The 12,215-nt window shown below is 46.1% G+C and overlaps 1 protein-coding gene across 8 annotated transcripts in view; it reads right to left on the bottom strand.

Annotated features, from left to right (window-relative positions):
- The window catches only part of PPP1R12B (protein phosphatase 1 regulatory subunit 12B), a 282,648-nt gene that overhangs the window by 165,346 nt on the left and 105,087 nt on the right, over positions 1-12,215 (bottom strand). For all 8 annotated transcript variants that reach the window (XM_038748884.1, XM_038748882.1, XM_038748883.1 and 5 more), the window contains exons 7-9: positions 9,737-9,816; positions 8,719-8,861; positions 1,797-1,912 (exon numbers count right to left, since the gene is read on the bottom strand). In XM_038748884.1, the coding sequence (XP_038604812.1) occupies positions 1,797-1,912; positions 8,719-8,861; positions 9,737-9,816 (339 nt within the window). The remainder of the gene's footprint in view (positions 1-1,796; positions 1,913-8,718; positions 8,862-9,736; positions 9,817-12,215) is intronic.

Genomic DNA, 12,215 nt, shown 5'->3' on the forward strand with positions numbered 1-12,215 from the left:
TCCTGGAGGAGGCGAGCCTTCAGTAAGGCTTTGAAGGGGGGAGATGCGATTGCTTGGCAGATTTGAGGAGGGAGGGCATTCCAGGATAAAGGTAGGATGTGGGCCAGGGGTCGATGGCGGGACAGACGAGAACGAGGCCCAGTGGGAAGGTTAGCGGCACCAGAGGAGCGGAATATGAGGGCTGGGATGTAGAAGGAGAGAAGGGCGGTGAGGTAGGAGGGGGTAAGGTGATGGAGAGCTTTGAAGCCAATAGTGAGGAGTTTTTGTCTTGGCCACTGAGGTTAAGGATACAACGTGATTCAGGGGTGGTTGGTGGGAGGCCTTACCTCCATACCTGACTTGGGTGATGTCAATCAATCAGTTAATCATATTTACTGAGCGCTTACTGTGTGTGGTGCACTTGGGGGCGTACAATATAACAGACACATTCCCTGCCCACAACAAGCTTACAGTCTAGAGGGGCTAATGGACATAAAAATAAATTATAGATATGTACATAAGTGCCGTGGGAAACTTATATTAGCCCGAATCAACGGTAAACATGCAAAGCAGCTCCGAATTCAGATAATAATAATAATAACAATAATAATAATAATGATTGCATTTATTAAGCGCTTACTATGTGCAAAGCACTGTTCTAAGCGCTGGGGAGGTTACAAGGTGATCAGGTTGTCCCACGGGGGGCTCACAGTCTTAATCCCCATTTTACGGATGAGGTAACTGAGGCACGGAGAAGTTAAGTGACTTGCCCAAAGTCACACAGCTGACAATCGGCAGAGCCGGGATTTGAACCCATGGCCTCTGACTCCAAAGCCCGGGCTCTCTCCAGTGAGCCACGCTGCTTCTCCGATGAGAGAGAACACAAATTATTTTCCAGTTCTTGTTAGATGAATACGTAATTGCTCCTTGTTAGCTATAATCGTCAGAAACGGCTATAATAGCTATGCCACTTGAGCGTTTTTAATGGTATTCCACAGAGATCAGGTTTGCCGCCTGCCAGTTTTATAACTCCACTGCCTGGTCCCTTTCCTCGAAACCAAACCAAATGGAGATTTGGTAATTATCTGGCTGTCCTCTCAGGGTTTCACCCGAAGAGTTTCCATTACTCTCCATAAATACGACCACGGGAGAGTCGAGTAGAGGCATATCCACTCCATTCCTAGCTCGGGCAGTGGCTAGCGAGTGGAAGGCAATCGGCTACAAGTCAAAACTCACTCACCCTGGGCAGCAGCGGCATGGGAGAGAGTTGAGGTTGGAGACTCGAGCTTACTGCACGGAAGGAGGCAATGGTAAACCACATCCGTATTTTTACCAAGAAAACACTACAGATACACTACCAGAACAATTGCAGGTGGAGGTGGGGCATTCTGGCAGAGATGTGTCCATGGAGTTGCTAACGGGTCGGACACGATTTGACGGCATAAGATAAGGATTATCTGGCTCAGTGGCTCAATGAGGTTGCCAACCTGAATGACTTCAAGTAAAAAAATCCACTTTGAGGGCCTGAATTTTCGCTGTCCGCTTTGATCCACTCAACTGGATGGTGGCCAAACCGCCAGCTTCCTGGGTGCCTTTTGATATTGTCAGACTGTTCTGCTGCAACAGAAGAAAACTGGAACCGGGAGCCAGGCTCCTCACCATGCTTCTTTCATTCATACGTATTTACTGGGCACATACTGTGTGCAAAGCACTGTTCTAAGCGCTTACAATATTATAATAAACAGGCACGGTCCTTGGCCTCTGCGGGTAAAAGTAATGGCCAATCCCAACCCCCATGTCGATCTCGGTGGACTCACCCTCCTAGCAGGAGAAGCCGAGAAGGTATTCTGAGTCGGTGGTGGTATTTGTTCGATGACACTACTACTCTTGGATTCGGAGCTGGAATGGTTGACGACAGCTTCTGGCTTTCTCTCTGGTTTTTAAGACATGGAAAAAGATTCAAAAATGTGTGTGGAAAACCTTCAATATTACATGGACACCAACTACTAAAGATACAGCACTCTTTCGAAAGCTGCCTGGTCTCTCAATTAACCAATCAGTAGTTTTTATTCAGCACTCAGTCTGTGCGGAACACTGTACTAAGCACTTGGGAGAGTAAAACTGAGTTAGTGAACATGATATCTGTTCTCAATGTAGTGGGGGAGACTGGCAGTAGAATCAATTAAAGGTAGGGGGAAGCAAATATAATTTCAGGGAGTGAGTCCCTGAAAGACACTGGCCAAGAGTTTCTGCCTGATGCAGCAAGGGATGGGCAACTAGGGGAGCTTTTTGGAGGAGCAGGGAGGCTTGTGCAGAACAGTTTTTTTAGAAAAATGATCTCGGAAGCAGAGTGAAGCAGAGACTGGATGGGGAGAGGCTAGAGCCAAGGAGGCCCGTGAGGAGGCTGATGTAGAATTCGGGTCAGGATTAGTCAAGAGCTTGGGTCACCGTGATGAGGGTTTGGAGGAGAGGAAGGGGCAGATTCTGGAGGTTTTGCAAAGAAAGAACTGACAGGATTTGGACACTGACCGACTATGGGGGTGGAAAGAGAGACAGGATTCAAGGGCAATGCCCAAGGTTGGACTTGAGAGAGGGGGAGAATGATGGTGTTGTCAACGGTGCTGGGGAAGTTACGAGAGAGGGAAGATGAGGAATTCACTTTTGAACATATTAAGTTTGAAGTGCTGGAGACAGGAGCAAATGTGAGATTTCGGAGTGGGAGAGAGAGCGGTGTAAGCATATGGGAGATTTCAGTCGCCCGTCTGGAGGCTTTAAAAAGCAACTGGGGGACTGAAGCAGCAAGCTCTTGGGAATATTCATCATCAGTGGTATTTATTGAGCACTTACTATGCGCAGAGCTCTGTACTAAGTGCTTGGGAGAGTACAATACAAGAGAGCTGGCAGACGTTTTCCCCGCCCACAACTAGATTAAAGTCTAGAGGGGGGGACAGACATTAATACAAATAATTTATGATATATTCTTAAATAAAGATGAACTAAATCACTGCCCAGTATAACAAAGATACCCAGAGCTGACAGGTACCACCCAAAGTTAAATAGTCCATTCCTCTTCCTCAGCACCGCCTTTAAGCCAAGGCAGGTGAGTGTCGATGGGAAAGGAAAACCAACATGTTAATCACTACTAAGCTGCTGAAGACAGAAGATAATAAAATCAATACCAAATTTAGCTCCCTGCCAACTTTCAACTCCAATCTGTCATCCACATAAATGTAGATGGGATTTACAGGGTTTGAACTGTTTCATTAGCATTACAGAAAGCAGTGTAGTCTCCGTTAAGCATGTAGGCTCGTAATGAAGCCTGAAGAAGCATGAGAAGTATTTTGTAGTAATTATCTTTAAATGACAAAGGACTATCAATTTTAGGAATGAAACCTTCATGAGTCCCTTGGCTTCACTATTTGGGGGAGCAGGGAATTCCCTTATAGTCTGCAGACATAAACATCCTTTTATGTGTGAATTCTGGTCCTTCTGCCATAAAAGCCCCATGACTGGATATGAGATCACTGGACAGAAAAGAACAGGAACCTCATGACCACAACACTCCTACTTTTCCATTTTTTCCTTTCTCTTTTCCTTCTTCTTCCCTGCCCAAATCCTAATTCCTCTAAAGCCCCTAGAAAAACCAGGGGGTGCTTTATCTCAGTACTTAGAACAGTGCTTGGCACATAGTAAGCACTTAACAAATACCATAATTATATTATTGTTATTATCTCCCTATGATTGATGACAAGGTTCACGTGCCAAGGAAAAAGGAGAGGGGAATTAGAATGTCATCTTATCCAACTTTCAAATCCGTGACTTATCCAAAACTCAGCTCTGAGCAACAAGACTTTGGCTAGACTGTGAGCTCCTGTGGGCAGGAACCGTGTCTATCAGCTCTACCGTATCGTTAATAATTGTGGTATTTGTTAAGTGCTTACTATGAGCCGGGCACTGTACTAAGTGCAGGGGTAGATACAAACTAATCAGGTTGGACCCAGTCCCTGGGGCTCACAGTCCCGCTTTTACAAATGAGATAACTGAGGAACAGAGAAGGGAAGTGACTTGCCCGAAGTCACACAGCAGACATGCGGTAGAGCTGGGATTAGAAGCCAGGTCCTCTCACTCCCGGGCCTGTGCTCTTTCCACTACGCCACGCTGCGTCTCTTCCTTTCCATTAATCTTTCATCTTGAACTTTCCCATCTCTGTCAATTACATCATCATCCTTGTCCCGTCGTCCTTGACCCCTCGGCGTCTTTCAGCTCTCACATTCAATCAACTACAAAGTCCTGCTGGTTCTTTCTCCAGTTTCCCCTCTTCCTCTTCTTAAAACTGTGAACCTCTAGCCGGTTCTTTCTCCAGCTCCCCATCTTCCTCTTCTTAAAACTGTGAACCTCTAGCCGGTTCTTTCTCCAGTTCCCCCTCTACCTCTTCTTAAACTGTGAACCTTTCGGGGGCAGATTTGCCCATTTATTCTTTCCCACCACTGTGTACAGCGCTTCACATAGCTGAAGGTCAATAAATGTTATTTATTTCCACTACTACTCTCCGCCCAAACAGCGACCATCCTTTCAGTCCCTTATCATATCACGGTCAGACCGTCACATCGGCCGCCTCACTGGCCTTTCCGCCTCCAGCCTCATCCTCTTCAGTCTACACCACAAGCTGGTTCCGGATCACCGTCCTGAAATGTGACTCTCCAATCCTCAAAAGCTTTCACTGTCTGCCCACCTCCCTCGGCAGCAAACAAAAACTCCTCCCAAATGGGGCTCCCTCCTACTGAGTCCCATGTGGGACAGGAACCGTATCTGACTTAATTAATACGTACTTACCTCAGAGCTTAGAACAGTGTTTGACACATAGTAAACACTAAATTACATAAAATAAAATAAAAAATTGACCTCAAGGCTGTTCCCAGCTGGACCAGCTCTCTGCTAACCATGGCCAGGGTCAAGAGAGCAGCACCGGGAAAGACCAGATGACGTCCTAAAGGAAGATAGCTTCCGGAGCGGATGCTGGATGGCCCCTGTACAACAGATGGGACTTTCCTTGTAGGAACGCTGGCTGTCAGGCCCATGGCTTCACAGTCCGGCACTACAAGCAGCATGGCTCAGGGGAAAGAGCCCGAGCTTTGGAAACAGAGGTCACTCAATCAATCAATTGTATTTACTGAGCGCTTACTGTGTGCAGAGCATTGTACTGAGCGCTTGGGAAGTCCAAGCTGGCAACATATAGAGACGGTCCCTACCCAACAGTGTGCTCACAGTCTAGAAGGGGGAGACAGAGAACAAAACCAAACATATTAACAAAATGAAATAAATAGAATAGATATGTACAAGTAAAATAAATGGGCCATGGGTTCAAATCCCAGCCCCGCCAATGGTCAGCTGTGTGACTTTGGGCAAGTCACTTCACTTCTCTGAGCCTCAGTTACCTCATCTGTAAAATGGGGATTCAGACTGTGAGCCCCATGTGAACTTGATCACCGTGTATCCCCCCAGCGCTAACAGCGCTTTGCACATAGTAAGTGCTTAACAAATGCCATCATCATTATTATTATTATTATTATTAACAAATGCCATCACTATTATTATCATTTTTAAAAGGACCCTATCACTGAAATCGAATTTGAAATCTGGTCAAAGAGACTGGTGGCACTGTGCTGCCATTCATTCATTCATTCAGTCATATTTATTGAGCGCTGACGTTGTTTGGAACCTGTCTAAGCTTTCATGAGAAAGGTTGCCAGCCTCCCCAGGACCAGTGGGCTCACAGTCTAGAAGGACACCACCTGGAATAACTTTTCCCTGAGCCACTTCTGAAACTCTTTCCTTTTACTGTCTCTGGTCTCTAAAGCTTTGAATAAGGCATATGTAATTACTTGTTTTGTTGTTTTCATTTGTTTTTGCTCTTCCCCTGATTTATCCAACTTTCAAATCCGTGCCTTATCCAAAACTCAGCTCTGAGCAACAAGACTTTGGCTAGGCTATTCCCCTGATTTTCACAAGAAAGTGGGAATGACTAGGCCACTGAGTGTCAGATTCAACGGTAGTTTACCAAATGGGAGAGGGCACAGGGGAATAAGTGTAATAAAGCCTTAGAGATAATCTGGTCTAGGAGAACAGACTACACCCCCTCTCCATGCCAGTCTCACTGGGCAATGGTGGGTCACTCAATCAGTCAACTGAATTTATTGAGCACTTACTGTGTTTAGAGCACTGTACTAAGTGCTTGGGAGAGTACAATATACCAATAAACAGATAAATTCCCTGCCCACGAGCTGACAGAGGCAGGGAGTGTGAATGGCTCCATGCACATCAGCACCACAACGGCAAACTCAATATTTTTTTGTGGTCATTTCCATTGTCACAAGCTTCGCCTTTCGCCCCCCTGTAAACTGCACCTGCCTTGACAAGGAAAAGACCGGCAAGTGAAGGGCAAGTGAAAGGTCATCTCCCACACTATAAATCCAGCTGGGGCCACTGGCTCCTCCAAAGAAATGCTGCTTTGTAACTTCCTGCGGTGACACTTGATGAATCACAGAGATACTGAGGCGAAGAGGGACTACATTTTCCCCTAACTGAGAGTATCAGTGTCTCCCTCGGCGAAGCTGCATCAGCTCGGACAATACACAGACCAAAATATCTTCATTAGGGGGTCCCCCAGGGTTGGCAAAATTCAGGCCGAAACAACAGTCTCCATTATAAGCTTTACATATGCCCTTCGCTCTCTTTCTCCTTTTGGCCTGAATGTTTCATCTGGAAATTAATTCTCCTATAGAATCTGCTTCAGGGTTAGAAATGACGTTCATGGCCAAACAGGCAGGTGGGCTTAGGAATATAGAGTTATTTTATGTTTTTTAAGCTGAACATTCTAAGTTCTTTGCAGACTGTTTTTTGTAGACAGTTCTTTCTGGACTGTAAGCTTCCCTAGGCTGTAAGCTCTTTATGGGCAGTGAACATTTCCACTAATTCTGTTGTACTGTACTCTTCCAAGAGCTCAGTACGCCACCCTTCAAATAGTAAGTGTTCAATAAATACCACTGAATGACTGATGGATTGATCGGCTCTCTCTATCCAGCACCCATGTAAAGTCCCGCCCATTGGACTTAGCGCTTAATACAGTGCTCTGCACACAGTAAGCGCTCAATAAATACGATTGATGATCGGATGGAAGCCTCAATAGCTATCTGCAGGATCTAAATCTGTCTGCGTTCAACGTCTAAGAAAAACCGGGCACCAAATGATCCTTTGCAAAAAAAGAGGTCTGCCAGTCAATATTGTATCACCAAAGCCATATCATTCAAACCTCAATCCAGTGTATCCTGCCTGAAAGGGCGGCCCCAGTTCAGCTCACCACCTAGTAGCCACAGAACCACAGTGCTCTGCACATAGTAAGCGCTCAATAAATACGATTGATGATGATAGTAGCCGTTTGGGTATCTTCCTGGCCTCGCCTGCCTGCCTGGCTTCTCTGACTCGGCTTCAGAGTATAATAATGATGGTATTTGTTAGGCGCTTACTATGTGCCAAGCACTGTTCTATGCTCTAGGGTAGAAGCAAGGTCATCAGGTTGTCCCATGTGGGGCTCACAGTCTTAATCCCCTTTTACACATGAGGTAACTGAAGCACAGAGAAGTTAAGTGACTTGCTCAAGGTCACACAGCAGACAAGAGGCGGAGTCGGCATTAGAACCCATGACCTCCGACTCCCAAGCCAGTGCTCTTTCCACTAAGCCATGCTGGTGGTCCAGCCTCTCTGTTCCACGACAAATATGGCCAGCGAATGTCTTTCACGAAATTGTGATAGAGCTAAAGGAGCCAGATGTGCAGCTGTTCCAGTTCTCCCAATCTTGTCAAAGGTTGGACCCATTTTCCCATTTTCTGCACTTATTCTAGCAGTTTTTCAGTTGGGGATTTTGTTTTGTTTTGTTTTTTGTTTTTTTTTTTTTGGTTTGAAACTGACAGCCCCTCAGAAGTGAGGCGCATTTCAGGGGTCAGCCCAAGGACCTCACTAACCAGAAATTAAAATCCAAATGGTACAGTCCCTGAAAACAAAAAGGACTTGACCAAAATGCCTTTTTAAGGGCCCCTCTCCTTTGCCTCCCAGCAATGCTAAGCCTGTGGAATTTGGTCTCAATGTCATTTCCCCGAGCCAGGGTCAAAGCAGACAAATCTGTCACACAAAAATTCCTTGTGCGCCTTATCATACAAGCACATAGGAACGGCTAAATATACTTAAACCTAGCCCGGAGCTGTATGACCAAGTTTTTAACTACTGCCAACTCGGTAACACCACTGAACACCATTTTAATGTCTTTTTTTTAAAGATCTGGGCCAATCGGCTCAAGGCTCTCTTCTGGCCAGATTCTGATTCAGGTGAAATCTCAAAGCATGGACGTTTTTATAAATATACATATAATATATATTTATACATCCATGATTTATTTTAATGTCTCTCTCCCACTTGACTGGGAGCTCCTTGTGGGCAGAGATCACACATCTACTAACTCTGTTGTACTGTACTTTCCTGAGTGCTTAGTAGAGTGCTCTGCTCCCAGTGAATGGTCAATAAATACCATTGATTGATTGATTAATCCAAAGTACTGGTCATGTGCCCCAAAGTTTCTGCTCACAAAAAATACGCTTCTCACTCTAGAATGACCACTGTGCAACCATCACTTAGGTTCCGCCTGCAGTGGAAGCTGTAGACACGTGGAAAAGTTAAAACGTGCATTACCGGCCTCCTTTTCCGTGTCCGACTCAGAAGCCTCATCCTCCCCTTCTTCCTCTTCGTCAGAGCTGGAGCTGCTGGATTCCTTGTTCTCTTCCTCTGCTTCCTGGGATTTGGGCGGTTCTTCCTCATACAGCATTTTCTCTTTGCTACAACAGAGAAAGGAACCTGAAGAGAGCTAACGAGGAAGGCTATTTCTGGCGTTTACTTGCATTCGGCACTATGGCCTCTCAGCAAGAGAATTGCTTCTCCAGCTGGAATGCCTGGGCAGCCACTCATGTATATTTCATCTCTTGCTCCCCCAGGAATCCCTTCTGGAACCTCAGTTAAATTCTATTTTGAGTGATGGTTGGGGATCACTTCCCCTCGGGGGCAGTGGATGCAGTTGTGGCATTTATTTATATTAATGTCTGTCTCCCCCTCTAGACTGTAAGCTCGTTGTCGGCAGGGAATGTGTCTACTATTATACCGTACTCTAGTAAGCACTCAATAAATACGAATTACTAACTGAAAGAGAGGTACGGACCGTCTCTGGTTGATGAAGGGATCGAGTGGTGGGATCACAGTACCAACAGGCTCAAATGCCCTCCAAGCCCATGAAAACTTCAACTACTGGTAGAAATTTCAGTCTCCCCCACTTTCCAAAGGCCCCTTAGAGACCTCTCCAACTAGGTCTCAAATCCTAACCCATCTGCCGGCGTCCACCTGTATTACAAACACCCACAGAATTTTCCATTAACCCCAAATCCCAGGAAAACTGACAGAAAGAGAGTCCAAAGTTCCCTCATTTCTTTTAGGCCACGGCAGGACTGGATGAATACAAAGAAGAAGACGACAGAAAGGGATTAGGGGCGCAGACGTTACACCGAGAAGGCCACAGCTAACTCGCCTCGCTTGAACGAGGGCTTTTCCAAGCTGCCACCCATGGGAAGGGAGACACGGGAGTACTGCCATGAATGCAAGACTTGTAGTCCAAGTCTCGAAAAGTTCCCCCAAATCCCTGGCCCGCTCCCAGTTGCCTTACTTCTTAAAGAGTCCGCTCTGCAACTTGCCATTCAAGCCCGACTCGATGAGTTTGTTCCTCGTCTCCTTCTCGCTGCGCAGCTGTGGGAGAGGGACAATGCATATTAGGAGGCACCGGTAGCAACTGCGAGTCCCTGGAACGCAACCAAGAGGACAAGGTGAGGGCCAACAGAAATCATGCTAATCAGGAGGAAGCTTGGAAAAGGAGGCTAGGGGAAGGGGCGGGGGAAAACCCCCCAGCCTTGATGCATTTTTCTCCTTTTCAGGGGAGTTGGAACAAGGAGAACTGGAGACTGAGCCTTAAGTGATTTAAAGAAAGGCCCAGAAGCATGAGCCCCAAAGAATTCCTATCAATTCTCCAACCCGACCTCTCCAAAGAGCTGAACCCCCTGAGGTGAAGAGGCGCTGGGGACTTGGCAGTTGCGCACTAATGGTCCTGGGGAGGCTGGCAACCGTTCTCACGAAAGCTTAGACAGGTTCCAAACAACGTCTTCTGAGTCCACGGAGATTTACAGTTTGGAAAAGCCAGCCACAGCTATATCTGCTTATTCATTATCTAGGAGAGGATCCGAAAGTGAGGGTCACTCCTATCTGGGTCTTAGGGGAAAGCCAGAGATCAGAGGGCACTGACATAGCCAACAGCCCCATGTAGCCGTTGTCCTTCGTGTCCACCGAAGTCGCTACCGATGGTGAACTTCACCCCTGAGTGCACAGGTGACTAGAAAGGCCAATCCAGTCCAGACCACACTGTCTGGACGAGGTCCCTTGTTGCGTTGGGATGCTTTCAGACGGTGCTTTTAGACTGTGAGCCCACTGTTGGGTAGGGACTGTCTCTATATGTTGCCAATTTGTACTTCCCAAGTGCTTAGTACAGTGCTCTGCACATAGTAAGCGCTCAATAAATACAATTGATGATGATGATGAGGCTTAATGTTTGCAGCCTCGGGGGCTGCTTTCTCCTTTGCCATCTTGTCTCTCATTCCTCATGAAGTTTTTGCCCCTATCGCCGATATTGCAAAGAATTCTGAACACCACTTTCAAACATCGCTCTACCAGTACAGAAATCAGAAAGTTTAATTTTAGCCTACCAAACCATCAGGCTGCCTATTTCTGGACTCTCAAGCGTGATTCTGAAAGCTACACAGGCCTAATTCTAGTAAGACTGACGCCCTGGTTTGTTTTTGGACAGTGCTGATGTTTTCTGGCAACAATGAGATGACCACTTGTACTTCCCAAGCGCTTAGTACAGTGCTCTGCACCCAGTAAGCGCTCAATACAATTGAATGACTGAATGAAGGAATGAAGCTTTAGAGTCTCACTTAAGGGAGAAAAAAGGAGTTTGCTGTGTTTTACTTAATGCTTCATTTGTAGTTCTTTCGCCCAGAGCAAACTGCAACACAAACATCACTGGACCGTTATCGCTAAAAAGAAGTCTGCATGTACTCCCTACCCTGTGCCTTGAAGCCCATGGTATGTTCTCTAACACTAGATAATAACAATAATGTAATAATAACAATAACAGTGCTATTTGTTAATCACTTACTTTGTGCCAAACACTGTACTAAGCACAGGAGTAGATACAAGAAAACCATGTCAGACACCATCCCTACCCGACATGGGGCTCACAGTCCAAGGGGAATGGAGAACAGATATTGACTCCCCATTCTGCAGATGAGGGAACCGAGGCACAGAGAAGTGAAGTGATTTGCCGGTCACACAGCAGGCAGGTATCATAGCTGCGATTGGAACCCAGGTCCTCTGATTCCCAGACCTGTGCTCTTTCCCCTATCGTATTTATTGAACGCTTACTGTGTGCAGAGCACTGTACTAAGCGCTTGGGAAGTACAAGTGGGCAATATATAGAGACTAGGCCTCGCTGCTTCTCTTGACAGGGTAAGAGAAAGATGTAGAGAGAAACCTGCATGCAGAAATTCTTGGAACCCAAGAACAGCCACCAGGATCAAGACCGGTCTCTTCCCAGCAGGACTCTAACCTTTCATTCTTTCATTCATTCCTGCTGAGCTTCTTCCATTTTCCTTCTCCATGACATCACTCCTCTAACTGTCCTAAAAACTCTGGAAAGTGATACTCCAGTCATATTCCTAGGTCTCAGCAGGTGCTAATGGAAAAGTGGCAGAAATGGACTCAGCATACTTTCTCTGGAACAGGAAGAAATGCCTGTCTCCATGCCTCTAGACTACAAGCTCATTTTGGGCACGGAATGGGTCTGTTCATTGTACTGTACTCTCCCAAGTGCTTAATACAGTGCTCTGCTCACCGTAAGCACTCAATAAATACGACTGACTGAATGAACAAATGGTTTGAGGAAATAAGACAAAATATGTTCATCTTCAAGAAAGACAGCGGCCTGAGATTTTCATCACAGGTATTTTCAACCTAAATGTCCTTTGGGGGTGGATTCTGCCGAGGTATTTCTTGTGCAGGGGAGACTGACTGATCGAGATTATCAGTCCAAAGAC

The sequence above is a fragment of the Tachyglossus aculeatus genome, chromosome 7 (assembly GCF_015852505.1).
Source record: "Tachyglossus aculeatus isolate mTacAcu1 chromosome 7, mTacAcu1.pri, whole genome shotgun sequence".
Classification (NCBI taxonomy): domain Eukaryota; kingdom Metazoa; phylum Chordata; class Mammalia; order Monotremata; family Tachyglossidae; genus Tachyglossus; species Tachyglossus aculeatus.